At 46.3% G+C, this 25,783-nt stretch overlaps 1 protein-coding gene across 1 annotated transcript in view; it reads left to right on the top strand.

The window, feature by feature from the left end:
- nup214 (nucleoporin 214) overlaps positions 1–25,783 on the top strand; it is a 113,244-nt gene that overhangs the window by 51,991 nt on the left and 35,470 nt on the right. Inside the window, 6 exon segments of the mRNA XM_048259276.1 lie at positions 892–991; positions 1,616–1,656; positions 2,619–3,779; positions 3,863–4,405; positions 20,404–20,471; positions 24,438–24,603. Coding sequence (XP_048115233.1) covers positions 892–991; positions 1,616–1,656; positions 2,619–3,779; positions 3,863–4,405; positions 20,404–20,471; positions 24,438–24,603 — 2,079 coding nt within the window.

The following is a 25,783-nucleotide window of genomic DNA, read 5'->3' on the forward strand; positions in this document are numbered from 1 at the left end:
ACACACTGGATGTTGATCTGATCATCAAACACACTGGATATTGATCTGATCATCAAACACACCGGATGTTGAGATGTTGATCTGATCATCAGACACACCGGATGTGGAGATGTTGATCTGATCATCAAACACACTGGATGTGGAGATGTTGATCATCAAACACACTGGATGCTGATCTGCTCATCAAACACACTGGATGTGGACATGTTGATCAGAGCCTGAGCTTGTAGTGCAGAGCAGCTTCACACTGTGCTCCTTAGACACCAGCTGAGCTTAATAATGTGCATTTTGGACTTCCAACTTAATAATGTGCATTTTGGCCATCCAACTTAATAATGTGCATTTTGGACTTCCAACTTAATAATGTGCATTTTGGCCATCCAGCTTAATAATGTGCATTTTGGACTTCCAACTTAATAATGTGCATTTTGGACATTCAACTTAATAATGTGCGTTTTGACCATTAAACTTAATAATGTGCATTTTGGCCATTCGTGGAACAAGAAATCCTGCCTGGAAACAATGTTATTGTAAATAATAGTCAATAACAATTATAAAGATATATTTAATTAAATGGGGTAATTTGTTTAATTTGTGTTATTGTTTAAACATTAAGAATAGAGTATTTAAGAGTGCCTATGACAAGAGATCCAAACTGCTTAGTAGGTGAACTCAGTTTTTTTTTGTGTTTGTGTTGATGTTTTTATGTGTTTGTGTGTGTGGTGTGGTGTCTTTGTGTTGATGTGTTTATGTGTTTGTGTGTGTGGTGTGGTGTCTTTGTGTTGTGTTTATGTGCTGGTCAGATATGTTACACACAGTTTAGACAGGGTTTGACTTTGTTGGATATGTGTGTTGTATTTGTGTTTACGTGTTTATTGGACTGGTCGTCAGGTGCGGTGACCAAAGCAGACGTTCCAGCAGCCACTGCAGCGTCCAGTGCGTCAACAGCAGGAGGGGAACAGAGCAGCAAGACCTTCAGCTTCTCAGCAGGGTGTGTGTGTGTGTGTGTGTGTGTGTACTAAACTTTCTTAGTTATATATTTACACCACTTGATGAAAGACTGGTTTAAAGTCACTGGTTTAAAGCATTTAGTAATTAAACTATGTATTCTGAATATGCAATTAATTGCCGTCTGTGTACATCGTGTGTGTGTGTGTGTGTGTGTATGTAACCCATGCTAACTGTGGTGGGTGTGTGTGTTTGTGGCTAATGCTAACCCATGCTAACTGTGGTGGGTGTGTTTCCATGGGGTGTGTGTGCGTTTGTGGCTAATGCTAACCCATGCTAACTATGGTGGGTGTGTGTGTGTGTGTGTGTGTTTGTGGCTAATGCTAACCCATGCTAACTGGTGGGTGTGTTTCTGTGTGTGTGTGTGTGTGTGTTTGTTTGTGTTTGTGGTTAATGCTAACCCATGCTAACTGGTGGGTGTGTTTCTGTGTGTGTGTTTGTGGCTAATGCTAACTCATGCTAACTGGTGGGTGTGTTTCTGTGTGTGTGTGTGTGTTTGTGGCTAATGCTAACTCATGCTAACTGTGATGTGTGTGTTTCTGTGTGTGTGTGTGTTTGTGGCTAATGCTAACTCATGCTAACTGTGATGTGTGTGTTTCTGTGGCAGGCCAGCTGCTGGTTTCTCCTTCTCCTCTGCACCACAAACAGGTGAGTGTTCCTCAAACAGTGTGTGTGTGTGTACACGTTTAACAGCTGTGCGTGTGTGTGTGTACGTTTAACAGATGTGCTTGTGTGTATGTGTGCACGTTTAACAGTGTGTGTACACGTTTAACAGATGTGCGTGTGTGTGTGTGTGCACGTTTAACAGTGTGTGTACACGTTTAACAGGTGTGTGTGTGTGTGTGTGTTTGTCTTTGATATTGACTAAACAGTTGTATGATCATTTCCTGTGTGGCCTCAGTCCCCGTTTCCTTTGATAGTCTGTGGCTATCAGCGTACAGCACACCGTAGGTCTTGATCTGAATGCAGCACACTGTAGGCCTTGATCTGAATGCAGCATATCGTAGGTCTTGATCTGAATGCAACACACTGTAGGCCTTGATCTGAATGCAGCACACTGTAGGCCTTGATCTGAATGCAGCACGCTCCCCTTGGGTCCTTCTTCAAAAGTCTTACATCTGCAGTATTTATGTTTTTATTAATTCAGTGTCGTTAAATGTCTGGAATTGTAGGATGGTAGGCATTACATTTTGTCTGGAGCAGAATGACTGATATTATGACACATTGATTTTGTAGTTGCTCGAAATATATAAAGGTCTTAAAAGTAGTTAAATTTGTTCTTTAAAAATGTGCAGATTCCCTGTGCAGGCAAACCTTGACTTTGTAGAAGGAGAGTACAGACTACTGACTAGAATGAGTCATTGAACATTAAACAGTGTGGATTTGAACTGTCTGGGTTTATTAAGAGTTTTCCAGAGAAATTGCAAGTATTTTGCTGGATTTGTATTTTCAGGTGAAAGAATGCCAGTGTTTTTCTAGATTTCAGTTCTGTGTTTGGTGGTGTTTTTCTAGATTTCAGTTCTGTGTGTGTGCTGGTGTTTTTCTAGATTTCAGTTCTGTGTTTGGTGGTGTTTTTCTAGATTTCAGTTCTGTTTGCTGGTGTTTTGCAGTGAAAGATGCCGGGTTGCCCAAGTTCTCCTTCGGCAGCAGCAGCAAGCTATTTGGAGGTGCCGCTGACGAGACCTCCTCCATCTTCCCCCCCAAATCCACCTCCCCAGCACTAGGGGGCAGCACCAACGCCCCCACCCCTCCCCCCGTGGTGTCGGGGGAGCCGGTGAAGCTGACGTCGGCTGCGCCTGCGCTGAGAGGGGAGCCGCAGGCCCCCAAGCCGGCCGCCGTGGCGCTGGGCAGCGGCGGGGAGACGCTGGGCAGCTTCTATGGCCTGCGTGTGGGTCAGGGCGATGAGGAGGCCAAAGAGGCGCTCAAGGGCTTCAGCTTCGGCCAGCCGGCCAATGGGAAGGGCACCGGCGGATTCGGCCAGTTCAGCTTCGGGAGGCCAGCGGAGACGGTGGGTAGCGGCCAGACGGAAGCGTCCGGCGCCCCCTCTTCCACCGCAGCGGCGGCCGTGTCCGCGCCCAGCAGTAGCGTCTTCAAACCTCCAGAGTCGACGCCGGGAGCCTCCAAGCCGGCGTTCTCCGTGACGCACCCCAACACCTTCAGCCTGCTGACCGCTCCCCTGCCCCTCGACGGCACCGGCTCCGTTGAGGGCTCGGTGGGCTCCAGCGAACCCATCCCACCTGCGGACGCCTCGCAGGCCCAGAGCGCGCCGAGCATCGTGCCCGTCAGCCCCTCCCCGCCCCTGTCCGTGGAGGGCAGAGTGACCCCAGCAGCAGTCGCCGCAGACAAGCCGCCCACGCCACCCTCCCCTGCTCTGGTGGTCTCGCCCACCCCCCCTCCCTCGTCCGTCACCCCCCCAGCGGAGACCGCCCCCACCCCAGATCCCGCCGCCTCGGCTGGAGCCGAGCCCCCTGCGCCTGCCTCCACCCTGACTCCAGCTCCTGCCCCCGAGGCCGCCCCTGCTGCCCCTGCTGCCCCTGCTGCCCCTGCTGCCCCTGACTCCAGCACCCCCGCCCCGCTGGCACCCCCCACCTCGGACAAACCCGGCTCCATCTTCGGCCAGCCGCCACCCTACGTGGCAGCCGTGGCAGCGGTGGCAGCGGCGGCAGCGGCCACGACCCCTACGCCCCCACCGCCAACCGAAAGCACCACCCTCGGCAGCACCACCCTCGGCCTGTCCAGCCTCACCACGGTCATCAGCACGCGGCGCCCCTGCACCACCCCCCCCCCCACCCGACCACTGCCAAGGTTGCTGCGTCACCTCTGTGTTTGGCCAGCCAGCCAACCCCCCCACTAGCGCCCCTGCCACAGGCTTCGGCGCGCCCGACAGGATTCGGGCCCCCCGCCCCCGCTGGACCTCCCACTGCCCCCTCCTCCACCCCCACGGCCCCCGCTGGAGCGTCCACGCCGCCGACGGGCTTCGGCGCGCCAGTGTTCGGCCAGGTGGGCGCGTTCGGCCAGCCGGTAGCGTCCACTGCTGTGGCGGGGGCACCGGGCTCTGCCAGCAGCTTCAGCTTCGGTCAGTCCAGCTTTGGCGCCGCTGCTCCCGGCTTCGGGCAGCCCGCCGCGTCCACTGCCCCTGCGCCAGTGGCCTCCTCCTCCTCGAGCGGCGGTGGCCTTTTCGGCGCGTCCTCGGCTGCTAGCAGCGCTAGCTCCTTCTCGTTTGGCACCAGCGCGGCCGGATCGGCGGCCAGCACCGGCGCTGGCGGAGGCTCGCTGTTTGGTCAGAGTGGCACGCCCGCCTTCGGCCAGCAGAGCTCTGGCTTCGGACAGGGATCTGTGTTTGGCAGCAATACCACCACCACCTCCTCCACCGGATTCAGCTTTGGGCAGCCCTCAGGTGAGTCTGTTTGCATGCCACACACACACACACACACACACACACACACACACACACACACACACACACACACACACACACACACACACACACACACACACACACACACACACACACGTGGTGTAGACTCATATACATAACTTACATATATACACACACACAAACTTTGTCTACTGTACACAGGACTAATATTAAAAAATAATTAATAATAAATATTATTAATGTCCTCATCATTAGTAGTTTCACTATCACTTGTATGTTTAGTTTGTACATTAGCACCACATAAGTACATCAATAATAAAGAAATTGTACAGAGTGTCCATTAATCATTAAGAAAGTAAGAAAGCAGCGACAATGTCTTCTTAGCTAAAATTCAGTAGTCTTTTCTGTCACCCTCCGAAATGCATCTTTATTCTCCCCTGGACAACCAAAGGCGATTGAGTTTGTCCACATTGCATCTACTCTGTACCTACTAGGGGTGTAACGGTTCATGTATTCGTATTGAACCGGAACGGTGCGGGCGTCACGGTTTGGCGCATGAATTTACACGGAGAATACACGGTATGAAAATAAATAAAACTTGCGCACGAATTAATTAATGCAATGCAGAACTACTGTTGGATACGCGAGTTCATTAGGGACACCTAATCTGTAGTCCGGCTTTAGCTCTGTGAATCTCTCATTGGTGCATAGGTAGCCGAGGTCCGCCTACGTAGGTTACAGGTTTTTGTCAGGTCAACGGTCAAGTGAGTCAGTCAGAGACAGCAGCAGCACTAAGGATGGGTATGACAAGTGGTGGCCACCCACAAGAGAGGTCTCTTTAAGACTACATACACTTAAGACACACACTCACACTCTCTCTCACACACACACACACACACCCTCTCTCACACACACACACACACACACACACACACACACACACACACACACACTCAACTAGGGCAGAGGCCGTCCAGCTGGAGTACTCGCACACTCCAACACGGACACACTCACACATGTACACTCAGACATGGACTCTCACGCTCCATCGGCGCAGACGAATACGCTTCAACATCCACCCACACACACACACACGCACACACACACTGCCCAGACGTGGGTGTTCGCATCAGCTGCAGCTGAAGGACGTTGTTCGGATGGCCATCCATCAGTGCTGAGGGGGTAATTGAGCAGGGGAGAGGCTTTGGACGCAGCCCAGGCCGTTCGGCAGAGGACACGTTGGCTTTGAGTCTCATGGCTGGCCGTCTGTAGCGTGTCCAGACGAGAAGTTGCAAAAGGTCAAGCAGAACCACATGATCAGCAGAAAGTTCCAGAACAAACAGATGGAATGTCACTAACGCTAATTCAATCTATGGAGTCAGAAATTTGTAATTGACAATAAAACGTCATGTGAATCAACATTCTCCATTGAACACAAGACAGCACTCTCATTTTATCAGAAAGTTTTCTTTTCTTTTTGAAATGGATGAAGTTTGTGCGTTGGAGTGTGTCCAATGTGTGGACTGTGTGCTCCCATGGGCTCTGTTGAGATCGTTCTCTTTGGTGTACAGGGTTTCCCGCAGGAAATGTGTTAGTCAACACTGCATGAAAAGTGTGATTTTCGTCCCCGTAAACGACCGGAGATCTCACTCATTTTCGGTAGTTGACGACAATTTGCAACCCGCGCTTGTTGCCGTTTGTCTTTGCCACAAATTGTCGGAACCGACAATGACGTATGTGGAGAGCTTTCAGAGTGCTAATGGCCCTAATTAGCATATGAATGCAGCGAATAGCTAGCCAGGCCTGGCTTGAATATCCGTGCACTCAGTATTGATGATATATGATATATCCCCAATAATAATAATTTAAAAAAATTTTTATATATATATATATATATATATATATATATATATATATATATATATATATATTATTGGGGATCTGCCAAACAATCACGAGTGATTTTACTTGTTTGAAAGTTGTGGTTTCCTCCAATACCGAGTAAGGAAATTCAAGCCTGGCCTGGCCAGGTGTGGTTTTGATTGATTGATTTGATTGATTCATTCATTCATTCATTCATTCATTCATTCATATTATGCTGTATATTCATGTTATCCTATGTACTGCATTTAAACATGTTATTGCACAAGTTTCCTGGATTCATCCCCATCCGGACAGACATTTTTATGGAAAGCCAATAGAAGTTTGGGGCTTGCAGGGAACAGACACGTCATACCCAGCATCATTTCTGCCAGTTGAGCACATTGCTGGGAGATGTGTGGTTAGTATCCTCTGTGCATTTAAGTAAGACCAAAGAAAAGGTCACTGTAGTCATGCCACTATGCACAGTAGTTGAGCTCTAGGAGACTGTGATCTCTGCAGACCCCTCATTCTGATTCTAATGTTGTTTGCATGGAATGCACATTTTACCAGCTGATTCTGATTAAAACTAATTTTTGAAATAAATTATTTTGTGTATCTTTTTTACATAACATTTGCCATTGCTAATGGCATACACAGTAATCTAGCACACTTTTAATTAAATAAATCAATTCAAGCTAAAATGTAAGATTCTATAATTAGGCTATACTGAGCCTGATCTATTTGTACCAGAGATTTTCTTACCTTTTAGAAAAATGTCACCTGGCGTAAAACTCCCCCTGCAACCCTGATTTGCATTTGTATAGCTCACAGCATTTTCATTTACATGTTAAAGCTCCTCCCCTAGAATTAGGAGGAGGGGGGTCATGGGGGGACGACTGCCAAGCAAGGACAATCTACAGTGCCGCATAGTGACACAAAATCACACTTTTCATGCAGTGCAAGGTGGTAGGTCGTAGGTCCCGGGTGGGGGGGTCTGGTATCGGTTGCCGTCGGTGGGGGGGTGTGGGTGGTGGGTGTTGGCGTCTTGTTTGTGCGATACACTACAGACTCTGTATATTTAACAATTATTTATTAAACACTACATTATAAATAAATAACTAGCTTCTCAAAATAACAGTTAACAAAGAACAAAGTAACAACACCAAACAAACTATACAACAGTATACAAATATTTCAAAAATATTTGTGCAATTTTAACAAAGACTATTACAAACTATAGAACAAGTGCAAAAGAAAGTGCAAAACAACAAAATGTGCAAATGTGATCAGTCACTACTTATGGCAGAGCTGACAACTAGCATCGTTACAAGCCATCCTCCTTGGCTTTAAAAAGATCATTTCAAGGGCCCTTTGGTAATTGCACTGTTTTACTATTGGACCATTAATGCTTATCTTCATGCAGACTGTTGACCTGCAGCCTGTTCCGCAAGTCTGTCCTGATCTATACACCGAGAGTGAATGAAGTTTAGACCATTTTATAGTTTTGTGTAATATGAATGGAATTTGAGCGCCGAGCTTTTAATTTAGAGGCCGGAGGGCCGCTCTGTTCCGCCCCCATACGCTCACACCACGAAGTCTGAGGCATGCCCACTAATAAAACCAAGACCGTTAAATTTCAAAGATATTGGCCATATAGCCTAAGTTCGTTGATGGGGATGGAGTTAGCTAAATAATTTAGAAAGGTGGCGTAGGCATGGATGGGCCTGGATGGGCCTAGGCCCGTCTATTGTCAGTCGTGCGCGTCCGATTAGACGCGCAAGTCAACACTGCTGAGAGCAGGTGGCTGTTTACTCGGCCGCTTCTCTGGTCCCAAAGAACTAAGAGCAACGGCAATATATTTCACTCCGAACATTTATTTTAAAAGACTGCAACAACAAACAAACAAGCTTGGCAACGTTAACTAAAGGGATCAGTCGGGATTAATTGCCAAAAGAACGAAAATGACAAATAACGCAGTCGGCTAAATATTTTAAACTTGCGCCAAACGGATGAAGCCAGCATCGGTGCGTCACATAAATTAAAACACAAATTGAAGCAACAACTTGATCATTGGACAACCCTACCACTAAACCTTTCCATAGGCCTGCAACGCTTATGACATAAAAGTGGAATATGAACGCATTTCATCACACCTGACAATTAAACGGAGCTGTGGCTGTTCGCGATTTGACTGATTCTTGAGAACGAGGATATTTGATATTTGCTCAGCTCCGCTCACTACCTCGATTCGAGGCATATCACATATGTAAAGATTATAAAATCGATTATTTTTCGATTCATGACACGTTTCTTCTTATTTTTTATTGCATACTCGGAGAAGGGAGATTGGCGTTGGTCACGGTTTGGAATGAAAGGGAGAAAACAGGACAAAGTAACACCTTTTTTTTTTTTTTGACAACGAAGTTAAAGGCGGCAGGCTTGTTTTGCCAAGGCGGCCGCCTTGACTGCAAAGTGCTGCTGGGACCCTGGTGTAGCTCCACCCATGGTTCGCACAGGTCCTTGAAATTCTTGGAAGCCTTTGAAAGATTTTTGAAAAAAAGACATGGGCCTTTGAAAGTGTTTGAATGTATGTTTGTGTTTATATATACACACACACACACACACACACACACACAAACAAAAACACTATTCAAGTGAAGTGGCCCAGAAGCGTCCTTGAAAAGTTCTTCAGTTTGAGGCTTTAGAAGGTGTGAGAACCCTGACCACTGCGGAACCCTGACCACTGCTGCTTAAGGAAGGTGTGAGAACCCTGACCACTGCTGCTTAAGGAAGGTGTGAGAACCCTGACCACTGCTGCTTAAGGAAGGTGCGAGAACCCTGACCACTGCGGAACCCTGACCACTGCGGAACCCTGACCACTGCTGCGGAAGCTCAATCTCACCATCTCCCTTTAGTCCACACTCTTTGAGAATCCTGTGATGTCATGGCGAATGCGTAATATCTGCTGAATATGGCTGTCAGACGCCCTGGTATGTCAGGCATGCCAGCCATCCTTGCAGTGGCCATCCGGCAGGTGGGCGTGGTCAGCTGGGTTGGGGTGTTGGGTGACCCTGAGGAGGGTGTGGTGTGTGATATGCACATGCTCATTATGTGTCAGTCACCGATCAGCCACATTTCTCTGCGTCTGGTGATGCTGTGGTATGTAGATCAACCCACCTGACATGCCGCTGGTCACAAGTCATCAGAGAGGCTGGTGTGGAGAGAGAGGCTGGTGTGCTGTGCACATTTCTCAGATGTCAGACATTGATCAGTAGCAGTCTGGTATGCCTTTGCTCCTTCTTGGCCCATATCAGACTCTGATCAAGAGTGTGGGTGTCGCTGGTGGAGTTGTGGAATGTGCATATGTTGTGTATGTAGTTTATGTGATTATGTAGTTTATGTGCGTATGTTGTGTATGTAGTTTATGTGCATGTAGTTTATGTTGTATGTAGTTTATGTGCGTATGTTGTGTATGTAGTTTATGTGCACATGTCTTGAGCTGCTGCAGTTTAGCCATGGTGGAGTAGACTGGAGCTTTTGGGAAGGTAGTTCCACTGCTTACTGACCACGGAGCTTTCAGATAATGTACTGTGTGTGTGTGTGTGTGTGTGTGTGTGTGTGTGTGTGTGTGTGTGTGTAGGTGTAGTTGTGTAGTTTAGCCATGGTGGAGTAAAGACTGGAGCCTTTAGGGATGTAGTCCCATGTTCCATTACTCACGGACCACAGAGCTTTCAGATAATCTACAGTGTTTCCCACAAATTGTATTCTATTTGTGGTGGTAGGTTTGCAGAATTAACTTGAATGCAACAGTTTTTAACAAAATAGCGCAGCGTGGTTATGATGCTAACCAGATTTAAGCACAATGTAGTACAACCTGGAAAATCACTGTGTGGTGGTCAATGTTGATATTGTGGTGGGCCGCCACAAATAAGTCAATGTATGGGAAACACTGATCTATGATGTGTGTGTGTGTGTGTGTGACATGTTACTCACTGGTTACTAGTTTGAGAGTCACTGCTGTTGTTCGCTACTTCGTTAGCATGTCGGTTATTGATAATCATGTTTCAGATAATGTATGGTGTGTGTGTGTGTGTTATAGATAATCATGTACTGACCCTAGACGCCTTTAGGAAGTGACCATATATGGTCCTTTGGTCACTACACTGGGCCTCTGTATGGTGGTATGTGCATGTATTTTGCCAGCCAGTCATTGATCCGCATTGACTGATTCAGTTGGCCTTGAGGGAGTAGTGCTATGTGACCCCAGACCAACAGATGGGGGGTCTTTCCCTGAGACTGCCTCAGGCCGCAGGGATCGCCCAGCTGAAGGGTTGGGCCCTGGGCGTAGGCTGGGGACCTCCCTCATCCGACTTTCCCAGAGATTCCCAGAATTCCACACGGCTGCCATGGGTGGGCTGCAGTGAGGAGGACAGCTGATCAGTTTTCCCGTTCACACTGTACACACACACACACACACACACACACACACACACACAGCTCCTTACCACCTCTCTCACTCCGTGTCCCCCACACACACACACACACACACACACACACACACACACACACACACACACACACAGCTCCTTACCACCTCTCTCACTCCGTGTCCCAGACTCTCACCAATGCTGGTCTATGGGCCTCATGCAGGCCACTTCAAGGTCAGATCCAGGCCACTTCAAGGTCAGATCCGGGCCCAGTGAAGGTCTGATCAGGCCAAATCAAGCTCATCAGCTCATAGTGCTTTATGTCTGACTGACTGGCCATTCGTCCCACTGGGGACATGCTGTTGCAGTAGTCCTTTGTCTTATGCTGATGCATTCATTATAAATGGCCTTGCAAAGTTGTTGTTGTTGTTGTTGTTGTTGTTGTTGTTGTTGTTGTGCACAGGGGGGTTAACCACATTAGCCCTGGTCTGCCACTGGCGGCCATTACTGCATTAGGGGCCATTTGTTGCTTTGACTAATTAAAGGAAATGGACAGGGTCCTGATGAGCGTTGGGTTGGTGTTGGTGTTTGGGTCCACACCGTTAACCAGACCCCTGGTCTGCCACCTGGCGCAATTCCTGCATTAGGACTCTGACTTTAGGGAAATGGACAGGGTCCTAATGAGCAGGGACTGCCTTTCCACACCCGTCCCTCTCCAACTCAATTCTTTCTCTCTCACCCATCCCTATTCCTGTTATTGCCCTCTCATCCATGTTTGTCCATCTGTCTGGCTGTCTCTCTCTTTGTCCTCTTTCCACTCCCACCTGGCTACCCCTATTGCAACCCATTTCACTTCTCACCTTTCACCTCTTTTCTCTCTTCTCTTCTCTCTTTCACTCTTTCACTTCCTTTTTTTCTCCCTCTCTTTCTCTCTCATTAAATTTTTCCCTCTTCTCTCCATTCTCTGTGCTTACATAAGACATCTCCAGCAGTGTGTGTGTGTGTGTGTGACATCACCTTCCTGCGTCGTGTGTGTGTGTGATCACAGCTGCATTACCGCCCTCATTTAGGGCTGATATGCTCCAGTGCCCTTTAATGCCTCAGCACTGGGGCAGGCTGGACACACACAGGCGCACACACACACACACACACACACATGCACACACACATGCATGCACACAGGAGCACATGCGCACACACACACACACACACACACACAGAGCACACACACACACACAGAGGTCTATCCTCCAGTGCTCTCCTCTCTGTTCTCTCTATCTTCTCTGTGCATGTTGTCTTTTGGTTCTATCCTCTTGAATGCCTCTCTCCTAACACACACACACACACACACACTAACCCTCTCTCCACACACACCCTCACACAATACACACACACACACACACACACACTAACCCTCTCTCCACACACCCACACACACCCTCACACACACACACACACACACACACACACACACACACACACACACACACACTAACCCTCTCTCCACACACACCCTCACACAACACACACACACACACACACACACACACTAACCCTCTCTCCACACACCCACATACACCCTCACACACATACACATACACACACACACCTGGGTCTGAAAGCAGCCACACAAACACACACACACACACACACTAACCTTTCTTTACACACAAACACACACAACACACACACACACACACACACACTAACCCTCTATTTCCTAACACACTGTCACTAACCCTCTCTGTGCATGTCTGTTTTCTTCCTGACCTGCCCCCCTCTACTGTTTGTTTTTTCCCCCTAACTGATCTAGTGCAGACAGGCCCCGCCCTGGTCGATCAGCAGGGTTTTGCTCAAGGTTATTTTCCTGTTAAAATAACGGCTCACTATATTGTGCTGAGCTGTGCTGTGCTGGCTATGGATTTTGCAAGAGACATAAATTCAGTGAGCTAGAATAATAAAGGAGAGGAGGAGAGGGGGAGAGAAGAGAGGAGTAGAGAGGAGGAGAGGAGAGGGGAGAGAAGAGAGGAGGAGAGGAGAGGGGGAGAGGATTGACGAGAGCGGGTGCAGAGAATGAGGTGAAGGAGGATTGTAGATTGTAGAGAACAACACACACTGTGATTGATTAAAGGACGCCATCAAAGCTCATTACCAAACACTCCATCCTATCAAGCGCTGATCAGATCACACACTTACTGTCTTGTTTTCACGTGTGAGTGTGTGTTTGAGTAGAAGATGAGGTTAGAAGTGACTGGGATGACCCCAGTCTTGTGGTGTTTGACTTTGAAGGGCTGGAGCTCTGCTTTGCTCCCTCTCGCCTGTGTGTGTGTGTGTGTGTGTGTGTGTGTGTGTGTGTGTGTGTGTGAAGGGCTGGAGCTCTGCTTTGCTCCCTCTCGCCTGTGTGTGTGAAGGGCTGGAGCTCTGCTTTGCTCCCTCTCGTGTGTGTGTGTGAAGGGCTGGAGCTCTGCTTTGCTCCCTCTCGCGTGTGTGTGTGTGTGTGTGTGTGTGTGTGTGTGTGTGTGTGTGTGTGTGTGTGTGTGTGAAGGGCTGGAGCTCTGCTTTGTTCCCTCTCACCTGTGTGTGTGTGTGTGTGTGTGAAGGGCTGGAGCTCTGCTTTGCTCCCTCTCGCCTGTGTGTGTGTGAAGGGCTGGAGCTCTGCTTTGCTCCCACCTGTGTGTGTGTGTGTGTGTGAAGGGCTGGAGCTCTGCTTTGTTCCCTCTCGCCTGCCACTGTGTGCCCTGTGTGGTGCTTATTTCAAAAGATGTGCCGCCGTGTCCAAGAATAGAACACAGGCCTCCTCTCCAGACATGTCGTTCATGTCCAGGCCGTCACCCTGATAGACCTGTTGTGACAGCAGTGGGCAGGGCAGCCATCCAGCACTCCGAGGCACGGCCAGCGCTCCCCTCTAAAGCCCTGCTGTTATCACTTACCGCTGCCCTGCCACCACAGTCCAAACGGACATCAGCCATTAGCACCCAGCTAGTGCAATCACTTCACACAGGCATCGGCCACTAGAACTCAGCCAGCACCATTGTTGAACAGGCATTGTGCGCTAGCACCTAGCCATCACTGTTAGCACCTGGCTAATGCCAACACTCTAAGCAGGCATTGCGCGCTAGCACCTAGCCATCACTGTTAGCACCTGGCTAATGCCATCTCTCTAAAAAGGCATTAGCTGTTAGCACCTGGCTAATGCCATCACTCTAAACAGGCATTACCCAGAAGCGCTCAGCTAATGCCATCGCTCTTCACAGGCATCACCTGTTATTGCCAAGCCCGGGCGGGCATCAATCGATCAAGCATCACTTTTATTCTAGAGGGAAAAAGAACGAGATCCATCACTCTTAACTGACATCCACCATCCATCAACACTACAGTACTGTACCATCCATCAACAACACAGTACTGTAGGCAAGAATCTGTCATGGTCAGTGCTGTACTTTAAAGAGGAATGAGCCACCATCACCTTACTGTTAGCAGGGGTCAGCCAACAGCAGCCATGAACAATTCAGATCACGGTAGCTGGACGTCCACTGTACTTACTCACTCCAGCTGGAACTCTATACAGGCTTCCAGAACCCTTACAACACTCTAAATGGAACCATGAACCACAATCACTACAGGAGTCAAGTCATGTCAAGTTTATTTATATAGCGCATTTCATACACAGAAGTCATTCAATGTGCTTTACATAAACAAAACCAAACAATAATAACAAATAAAAGCATAGAAGGGCAATATAGTCAAAGAATAGTTAAAAGGTAAAGATCATAATAAAAAGAAAACATAAAACACAAGGTAAAATCATTTAAAAATAAAGAATAATTAATAAGCAAAAACAAAGGCAAAAGTAGTAAAAAAGTAATAGAAGAAGTGTTAGAATAATTATCGTGCGCGCTAATTGGGGTGGGATCAGGCGTGTGTGTGAGATGGGGTGGGATCAGGCGTGTGTGTGAGATGGGGTGGGATCAGGCGTGTGTTTGCGTACGTGTGTGAGATGGGGTGGGATCAGGTGTGTGTGTGTAGGAGAGAGAGATGGGGTGGGTAGAGCAGAGGCAGTATGAACACTGGTGCCAGGTGCACCACAGTACCCTCAACAGCTCACATGTGCATCTGTCCTTTACGTGAACACATCTCTAAAGCTGCTCACAAACAGCCGGCTATTCACTCATCACATCCCACCTCACTTTTCACTTCAGAAAGTTTAGATCAGTGGAAGTAAGTTACCTGAACTAAGGAAATTGGGTTGTGCAGTGTTGCTGTTAGTACCTTCTTGCGCTCTCTCTCTCTCTCTCTCTCTCTCTCTCTCTCTCTCTCTCTCTCTCTCTCTCTCTCTCTCTCTCTCTCTCTCTCTCTCTCTCTCTCTCTCTCTCTCTCTCTCTCACATGCTTGACTGCCACACAACCCCCCCAAACACAGGTGTGCGTTCTCACACAGACGCTCAAACATCCTTTCCTGATCTGTAGGTGTCAGTCATAATGAGATGAATGGCCATCTGTGTGTGTGTGTGTTTAAGGCTGAAAGGCTATTGTAAGAACATCAGGGTCATCACAGCAACAGGTGCTGCGTCTCTGCACGTCCCCACCTGCTATTTCTGGATCTATTGTCTGCTGCATCTTCTGCACTGGCCTTTTACTGCTCCTCGTAATCATGCGCCAGTATTGATTCATGCTCCTGCATACACTCACTGGCCCTGTAATGCTACTGGAGCTGACAGGGAGTGTGAAAACCTATATGTGTGTGTGTCGCTCACGTATGCTGGCTCTGTAATGCCACTGGAGCTGCCAGGGAGTGTGAAAAGCTGTGTGTGTGTACATTTGTGTATACGTGTGTGTGTGTCGCTCACGCACACTGGCTGTGTAATGCTACTGCAGCTGCCAGGGAGTGTGAGCGCTTGTTTTAGGAGGGAGGATCGATTCAGTCAGCCAGCTCACGCACATCATGCAGGGAAAAAAATCAGATGAGGGAGCTCAGGAATGTGTGTGTGTGTGTGTGTACGTGTGTGTACGTGCGCGCGTGCGTGTGTGTGTGTGTGTGTGTGTGAGCGAGCCTTCTCTCCAGACACTGTTTGCGGAGCAGACAGAAAGATGTGACTGGTTTATCAGTGCCCCCATGAGCCTTTAGTGCAAACAGTGTGGAGACGTGTCATGGCCTCAGCAGTGCGTGTGTGTGTGTGTGTGCTTCTCAGCAGTGCAGATTAGGGCTGTCACTTTACGTTCGAAAATCAATTGGACCAACCAACACAAGTTTCGAAAACTAAAATAGGGAATCGATTTTAACCAAATATGTACACTATTAATTTTAAACGAATTAAACTAATGAAAAAGATAGATGTAACAAAACTCACAAACAAGCAGAAAAATAACAAAGAATTCCGAAGTGCAGTAATCATTGCGAAAGCTAAAAATAAAATTCCCACCAATTTCACGCACCGGAAACAGCTGTTTCAATCGGCTGCTGTGCTGCTGGTGTTTTGCCAAAAAATTGAGAACGATCGCGATCAACCTGTGCGACATGAGAGATACGAGTGATGGGCCCTAATAACTTGAGGAGTTCGATATGGAAGCACTTCGGGGTTTGGAGAACAAAGCGGTATGCAAACTGTGGAGAAGGACAAAGCGGTATGCAAACTGTGCAGTCGTGAGTTCTACGTAGGCGACATTTGTTTGACATTTCTAATTGTAAACGCAGCCACGTTAAAGCCTGCAGTAATGTTTTTCACCGATGTTATGGCAGTCCACTCTGCTGAGAATGTTGCACTCTTGTTTGTCATTGTGCACGAAACTTCAAGCCATTGTGCGTCTTCAAGCGCCCCTTTACGTTTGTCCTAATTCCTGTTAGTTGTTCGTGGATTGGCCTATATTTGGCGTTAAAAATTGAAACGTCTTTAGACATGAAAAATCGATTCAATGAACAATTATGTCTCAAGAATCAAACAGGATTTTTTCACAAAAGTGACAGCCCTAGTGCAGATGAGATTTGTGTGTGTGTGTGTGTGTGTGTGTGTGTGTGTGTGTTCATCAGTAAGTCAAAGCCCCAAAAGCACTGGCTCAGTCTTCAGCAGCCCGAGAGCAGCTCGTCCACAAAATAATTACACCACTTTATTTTCGCACACTCTATGAATGTAAACACACACACACAGTCTCCTTGCTTTTCTCTGGTGTCTTGTCTCTTGCTGCGAATGTGATGCCTCCCATCCCATCTCAGTCTAATGTTGTTTAGTGCTTGGTTCTTCATTTTCTCCATGACTGTGATTTCAGAAGAATTCTTCTGCATTTCAGAAAAGTTTCACAGAGGACAGCGCTATTAGCCTCTGAAAGTTTAGTTTCATCTAGGACAGCAAAATAACGGCAGACTCTGTGTAACTCAACCCACAAATTAGATTACATTATGAAATAGGGGTCGACCAATTATCGGCCTGGCCGATTATTAGGGCCGATATTTAGCATTTTTATAATAATTGGTATCGGTCATTTTTTCCACCGATAAGCCGATATTGAAATGGATAAAAAATGAAACGAAAATGAAAACGCCAGCTTATTTTGTCTGTAAAGCGTCTCTCACTCCCTGCATTTGCTACTCTGTGGTCAAGAGCATTGTCCCGCCCACTACACCGTCTGATTTGTTAGTTAGTTAGCACGAATGCAGCCAATCAGGATCGAAGACTGAACACAGACAAAGTTTAGGATTCTCACTGTGGCAGACTGGGCTTCAGCTGTAGCCTACGGAGCTATTTTTCGAAGGTAGCCTACAATGCTGAAGTTGCAGTGAATCACAAACATCTATGATTCATCTATGAATCATGAAGTTACAAAAACACCACTTTGTAAGCTATTGTCTCTTTGATCCGGATCAATAAGTAAAGCACCCACTTCCTTCATTTAGCGAATTCCCGATTGATGCACGTTACTGATGCTGTTTACTAGTTAGCCCACAAACTCGGGTGCTGCGCGTCGGGAGTTCACTGCCTCCGCCTCGTTCGTTAATTGTGAATAACGGGACACCTCGGTGGACATAGTACAGACAAGTCCTAAATTATGCGATAGCGAACGTCAAAAAGTCTAATTGCGCCTTTTTGAAACGGACTGTCAGAAAAGACTACATGCACCCAGGGCCAACCATAATTTAATCCGACCTGAACAAAATCGCGTCATGAGCTGGCTATTAACGATGCCTTTTAGGCTCTCAAAAAGTTTTATAGCCTACACATGGATACAAATTGCTTAAATAGCCTAAAACTATTTTTTAAAACTGTTTTGTAAACTATTCAACCGTTATAGCCTCTTCCTCTCCCTCTCCCTCTCTTTGTGCACTCCACACACACGATGGCAAAGCATCCTCTTTGTGACAGGTCCCTTAACAAGCTAATACAGCCCATTGTGTAGGCCTAGTCTATGAAAATAATTGCTATCACTCAGCTCTTGGATTAACATGATACACAGGATTTACACTTTCAAAGTGATGCAAGTTGATAGACAATTGTGTATCAAAAAGAAGAAAGAAAAGTTTGCATAATTAAATGATTTTTAATTAATTTTGCAGCATATAGCCTTTACTATCTACCCCCTTTGACAACTGACATGTCCGGTTTTACATATGGTTATCGGCCTCCTGTTTTGTAATAATTGATATCGGTGCTCGCCCTGAAAAAACATATCGGTTCGATCCCTATTATGAAATAAACACTATAGATTATATAAATTAAATTACAGCTCAGCACTGGAGAAGGTGTCTGGTGGCTTCAAATTAGTCAGAGCATTTCTGTAGCCATCCCTCCCACGAACCTTTGTCCTAACTGTTAAGTTTTGCTTTTATTAATGTCTTTGGTGCCTCGATTGGATGACTTGACTTGCCGTCTCTAGCGTGTGTGGAGATACTGTTGACTTTGCCTAACGTTTACTGTTTACTTGCCCGTGTGTGGAGATACCCCGTTGCCTAAAGATACTGTTGAATTGCCTAACGTTGTGTGGACTGTTGACTTGCCGTTACTAACGTGTGTGGAGATACTGTTGACTTGCCGCCTAATCTAGCGTGTGTGGAGATGCTGTTGACTTAAGCCGCGGCCTAACGTGTGTGGAGATACTGTTGACTTGCCGCGCCTAACTAACGTGCGGAGATACTGCTGGACTTGCCGCGCCTAACGCTGTGTGGAGATACTGTTGACTTGCCGCAGCCTAACGCGGTGTGGAGATACTGTTGACTTGCCGCGCTCTAACGCGGTGGAATACTGTTGACTTGCCGTGCCTAACGTGTGTGGAGATACTGTTGACTTGCCGTGCCTAACGTGTGTGGAATACTGTTGACTTGCCGTGCCTAGCGTGTGTGGAGATACTGTTGACTTGCCGTGCCTAACGTGTGTGGAGATACTGTTGACTTGCCGTGCCTAGCGGCCTAGTCTATGAAAATAATTGCTAATACTCAGCTCTGATTAACATGATACACAGGATTTAATTCGCAAAGCATATCAAGTTGGCTCTTGGATTTTTAAGAAACAAAAGTTTGCTTAATTAAATGATTTGGATACAAATTGATAGACTATAGCCTTTACTAAAATCGCGTCATGAAACTGACATTAAATGGTTTTAATTAAATTTTTGCAGCTTATAGCCTATCACATGATACCTCTTGATATCCCTCTAGCCCTGAAAAACTATTTTTAAACCTGTTTTGAAATAAACACCTCAACCGTAACACTTAAATTAACAAGCACCATAGAAGGTCTAGTCTATGGCTTCAAATTAGTCAGAGCTCTTGGATTAGCATGACTCCCATCCTTGCAAAGTTTGTCCTAATTTCGCTTTCCCTTTATTAAAGCATAATTAAATGACTTTTTAATTGCCCATTGTCCTACCCCCTTTTTGCCTAGTCTATGAAAATAATTGCTAACGGTGTGGAGAAACCATATCGACCAACGGTATGGAGATAAACTTGCTATAACGATTATATAAATTAAATTACAGCTCAGCACTGGAGAAGGTGTCTGGTGGCTAAATTAGTCAGGGCATTTCTGGCAGAAAGAAGAAAGAAAAGTTTGCATAATTAAATGATTTTTAATTAAATTTTGCAGCATATAGCCTTTACTATCTACCCCCTTTTGACAACTGACATATCGGTTTTACATATCGGTTATCGGCCTCCTGTTTTGGTAATAATTGATATCGGTATCGGCCCTGAAAAAACATATCGGTCGATCCCTATTATGAAATAAACACTATAGATTATATAAATTAAATTACAGCTCAGCACTGGAGAAGGTGTCTGGTGGCTTCAAATTAGTCAGAGCATTTCTGTAGCCATCCCTCCCACGAACCTTTGTCCTAACTGTTCGTTTTGCTTTTTATTAATGTAAAGAACTTTGAATTGCCTCGGTGTATGACTTGACTTGCCGTCTCTAACGTGTGTGGAGATACTGTTGACTTGCCGTGCCTAACGTGTGTGGAGATACTGTTGACTTGCCGTGCCTAACGTGTGTGGAGATACTGTTGACTTGCCGTGCCTAACGTGTGTGGAGATACTGTTGACTTGCCGTGCCTAACGTTGTGTGGAGATACTGTTGACTTGCCGTGCCTAACGTGTGTGGAGATACTGTTGACTTGCCGTGCCTAACGTGTGTGGAGATGCTCTTGATGTTGACTGGAGTCGCAGCGTAACTCCGACTCCATTCCGTGTGTGTCCTTGGTGTCCTGAGCACTTATGTTATTTCTTCTCTCTGCTCATCTCCTGCAGGCTTCGGGAGCACCCCCACCTCCTCAGTCTTTGGACAGCAGCCCAGCAGTGGAGGCATATTCGGACAGGTAAGGTGACCGCTGGACCGAGCGAATGAACAGGGCAAAAGGGGAAAAAGCCAAGATATGAATGCAAAGACTCCATGACACAGGAGAAGAGCACGTCTGTTTGTCTCTCATTCCTAGTCCAGGCAGCTGAAGTCAAACTCTCACAAACAGGGATGACAGCCCTGTGATTGTGCTTTGTCATCTCTGAAGTGTGTGTGTGTGTGTGTGTGAGAGAGAGAGAGAGATGAAAATGTCAGATGTGTGGACCCATCAGTGTTTCAGCTGAAGGCCGGGCTGATGAGGGGTCGAGCTTCCAGAGACGAGTGACAGGAGCAGCTGGAGGGTGTCTGTGTCCAGGTAGACGGCCAGATAAAGCTAAACTATCAAGAGGCTCTGCGCCCTCACACCAGCTCACAGTGGACGGGAGAGCACACCTGATCGCAGTGCAGAGGGAGAGACAGGAAGATTCTAGAACAAGACATGGACACAACCTCAAAGCCTTAACATTCTAGAATGACACAGAGAACCTTTGGAGCAGGTTCTAGAGTTACACATGAACAGAAATCCTTAACTTGATGAGTACGGTGACAAATATGTGATCAGTCACAGTTGGCCCCTGGGAGTGTGATCACAAATATGTGATTAGAACATTTGCCAACTAGTTTCCACACTATGATGCAATAAATGCCCTCATGGACTTTTCTGCCATTAAAGGGGGTATAGAATGGATGAACAGGGCATTGTACCTTGTTCTGTGATGTTAACACAGGAGGTATGCAGCTTAGGTCAGTCCAAGAAATGCTCAGATGTCATTTCACAAGCCCAGTTACAACCCCTTTAATTAGGCTGGAGAATAAAACGGTCAGTTTTAGCCCCCCCTCATGGTTTTCTTGACTTCCACGTGAATAATCAATTACCTTGCAGCCAGTGACTACTCATTTCAAGATCTGTTTACGTTATGCTCCAAAGCTATTTTAGCCTACTAGCAATTGGCCAATGGCAATGCACATGGTGTTGTGCGCGATTGAGCCAGAGTTGGAGAAGGGGTCAAATACTGAGGAGGAACCAGTCCCTCAAAGATTGGAATGAAATGTTTCTGACTAGCAAGTATTGTTCTTTTGTAGGCCTATCTATTGGCACTTCAGCCTAGGCACTAGGGGTGGGCGATATATATCTTCTGCGATAATATCGTGATTGTTGTTTTAACGATGTGCAAATTGACATTACTTATGGGGAAAAAAACACTCAATCACGCATTGAAGACTCGTACATTCCCAGGAAGTGTATGCGGGAGAAGCCCCTGGCTGCAGCAGAGCAAGTGTCACGTGATCACTAGTGGGTCACAACGTTGTCACACGACGCCTAATGTTTATTTTGTGCAGCGAGTAGCCTGGCGCGCTACTTCTGTTCAAGTAGCATTGAAAGTCACGCTTTCCTACACAGTATTATATGGAGAAAAACATTAGCCTTTGAGTATTTTAATAATCAGTTGTAAACAAAGAACTATTCTCATGTAACTCTTTTGTAAATGGACTGAAGTTCGCTCTAAATATCTACGTTTACTGATTATGCTAACCGTTAGCATCTCTATGGGATTTCTCATATACATTAGCCATAAGCTAACGCATTCGTTTCTATTTTGTAACTTGGAATGCGAGCCTACATGATTGCTCTTAAACAAAACATTGAAGGAAATAACTGAGATGTACTCTGTTGGTCTGCTTAGTTTTACAGTGAATCCTATGTAAAGGTTTGAAAGGAACTTCAGCTTCAGACTTTCTCTTGGGGAAACTGCCTATTCATCTCTAATGTAGCTGGCTTGACCATGTCATTGCCACACACACAAGTGGCAGAATAGGAAATGTGTCATAGAGTGACAATGCATTGGTTGATTTGGTTAAAAAGTCACAGGTTAGGTTATTGGTTATTATTGTAATGATGCTATTCATAAATGATGAGCTATAAAGTAACTCAGACTTTAACAATTTTAAAGGATATCGACTAATTATCGTTATCGTCAAAATCACAAAAAATATCGAGATATTATTTTTTTGTCTATATCGCCCACCCCTACTAGGCACAACGCATAACTCCCAAACACTACCAGTAGCCCAGTAGCCTAGAACACAACGCATAACTCCCAAACACTCTACCAGTAGCCCAGTAGCCTAGAACACAACGCATAACTCCCAAACACTCTACCAGTAGCCCAGTAGCCTAGAACACAACGCATAACTCCCAAACACTCTACCAGTAGCCCGTAGCCTAGAACACAACGCATAACTCCCAAACACTCTACCAGTAGCCTAGAACACAACGCATAACTCCCAAAAACACTACCAGTAGCCTAGAACACAACGCATAACTCCCAAAAACACTACCAGTAGCCTAGAACACAACGCATAACTCCCAAAAACACTACCAGTAGCCTAGAACACAACGCATAACTCCCAAACACACTACCAGTAGCCTAGAACACAACGCATAACTCCCAAAAACACTACCAGTAGCCTAGAACACAACGCATAACTCCCAAACACTCTACCAGTAGCCTAGAACACAACGCATAACTCCCAAACACTCTACCAGTAGCCTAGAACACAACGCATAACTCCCAAAGAACCCCTTTGAGGCATACTCTTGAATTGGACATGGCTAGGTAAACAAAGAGTCAATAACCAAAGAGAACCTCTTGAAGCTTCTGCTGCACAGCTCATCGACTGGTCTGGCATATGCACTGCAGCACATTTAGCGGTGACACCTCTGTGTGCATCGAGTTTTGTCTTTACCGGTGGTCGTTAAAGGTGTGAAAGCGGTCAGAGAAAATTCACCCGGCGGTTTCGTGTAGACGGCCCCTGAGTCTGAAGAGACGACACAACCTGTAGGCTCCCACGTCCCAGCTAGCTGTCGCTCTCTATCTCTCTCTCTTTCTCTCTCTCTACCTCTCTCTCTCTCTCTCTCTCTCTCTCTATCTCTCTCTCTATCTCTCTCGCTCTCTCTCTCACTTGTTCTTTTTTCTTTCTCACTCTCTGTTTTCAGCTGACTGATCTTACATTCTCTGTTTTCAGCTGACTGATCTCACATTCTCAGGTTTCAGATGACTGATCTCACATTCTCTGACCCGTTTCTTTTTCCTCTGTTGCCCACCTTACGAGCCCAGTGTTTGGAAATGCTTCTTAAACACTTCTGTCGCTTTGCTTTTCTGAAATGCTTCTTAAACACTTCTGTCGCTTTGCTTTTCTGAAATCAGAGAATCTCCTTTGTCTGAGACAGAGAGAGAGAGAGATGATTTTGGAGAAGGATCTTGCCTCTAAGCAATGTGGAGGTTTAGCTCCATGTCGGACCATTAGGGGTTACGTAAGCCCTCAGAACTTCCACTTCACTGACCCCGGCCTTCAGGTCCAGCCGTCTGCCAGCAGGTCTTCAGCCGCCTGCCAGCTGGCTCTTTCCTCTCTCTCTCTCTTTGCTCTCTCTCTCTCTCTCTCTCCTCCCTCAAGACTTTCTTCTTCCTCCTTGTGCTGTGTGTGTTTTTTTCACTCTCCCCCTTTCCCCACCTGTGTGTGTGTGTGTGTGTGTGTGTGTACTAGGGCTGGGTGGTATGACTAAAAATGAGTATCACAGTATTTTTTAAGATTTTGACGGTTTCACGGTATACCACGGCATTGTTAAAGGGGAACTATGCCTTTTTAATTTACCTTAACTTAATTTACCTTAACTTAACAGCTTCAGAGTAATAATATGAATATGAATAATATGGTAGAGTGTAATAGTAATAGTAGCATAGTTATAGTATAGTTAGTTATAGTATAGTTATGAGTAGTCGATATTGACAAGCAAGTGTGTATGTGCGGTGTGTGTGTGTGTACACATGTGAATGCATGCTGCTGTCTGCTGTGTTTTGGTTTGTTTTGTTTTTTCACTATGAAATTATCTCTCATCCTTGTTGTTGTGTGTGTGTGTGTCTTGTTGTTTGTGTGTGTGTGTCAGGCTCCATCCAGCGGAAGTCTGTTTGGCGCTGGATCAGCGGCCTCTGCACCGCCCCCCTCTGGCTTCTTCAGCGGCCTGGGGGGCAAACCCAGTGAAGACGCCGCCAACAAGAACCCCTTCGGAGCTACCACCGGCGGGCCAGGGTTTGGCCAGCCCAACCAAGCAGGTGACCGAGAGATGACACGCGCACACACACACATTCACACACACACACACTCATACACACACTCATACACACACACATTCACACACACACACATTGAGACACAACACATTCACATCACACAAGCATTCACACTCGTTATGTATGCTAGGGCTGCACAATTATCGTGAACACAATATGAACGACGTAATTACCTAACTGCAAAAGCTACAAATAATCGTGCACAGTTTAATTTTGTCACATTTATGACTTTTATGTTCATGTCATCCTCCTTGACTGTGGCCCCTCTGGTTGGTCAGTGTGCATAGTGCATGAGGGCCACGGACATTCTGATTGGTCAGTGTGCATAGTGAATGAGGGGCACGGACATTCTGATTTAAAAATCACAATTACCGTAGATACAGTATTTTCCCCAAATCGCAACTACCGTAGATACAGTATTTTATAGTATATTATAGTATAGTATAGTACAGTAGTTTATAGTATATTACTGTATAATATAGTATAGAACAGTATTTTCCTCAAATCTGCAGCCCATTGTTTGTTTGTTTGACAAAAGCAATGGCTGACAAAACATAGTAAAAACCAGCACCCAAAAGTCTATCTTCAAAGGCTCCTCCCACGCCCTCTCCCTCCTCCCTCCTCCTCTCTCTCATGGAGCACATTTTTAATGAACATTGAAATATGAAAGAAGCTTACTGAAATGTGACTAGTTCCAGTTTGTGTCTGCTGCACTTGAGGAAAGGACAGAAGGCTCAATAAAATTAAATAAAACGTTTTTTGTTTCCAGTGAGTCTTGAAGTCTTATGGCCCGATCCACAAAGCCTTTCCAGGATTCAATATAAGCTAAGTTGTCACAGACCAGCCGTGGTCTTGCTTCACAGCAGGGTTCCCCTCACGGTGTGACTGTGTGTGTGTGTGTGTCAGTCTGTCCTGTGTGTGCTTTTCGTGACTTACTAATTGCTACTCAGTATTTCTACACCTCTGCTCTGATGACAGACACACACACACACTCACACACACACTCCTACTCACACACACACCATACTCCTACTGTAACTGTGCTTCTGTTCCAGCTGCCCGGCTGGTTTAGAGCTACTTCAAGTACTCTGACTTGTGTGATTGCCTTTCTCCTTAGAGAATGCCTTCCATAGACATGTTAACTTAGTGCTCCTGCACCCCC

Source organism: Alosa alosa, chromosome 12 (assembly GCF_017589495.1).
Source record: "Alosa alosa isolate M-15738 ecotype Scorff River chromosome 12, AALO_Geno_1.1, whole genome shotgun sequence".
NCBI lineage: Eukaryota > Metazoa > Chordata > Actinopteri > Clupeiformes > Clupeidae > Alosa > Alosa alosa.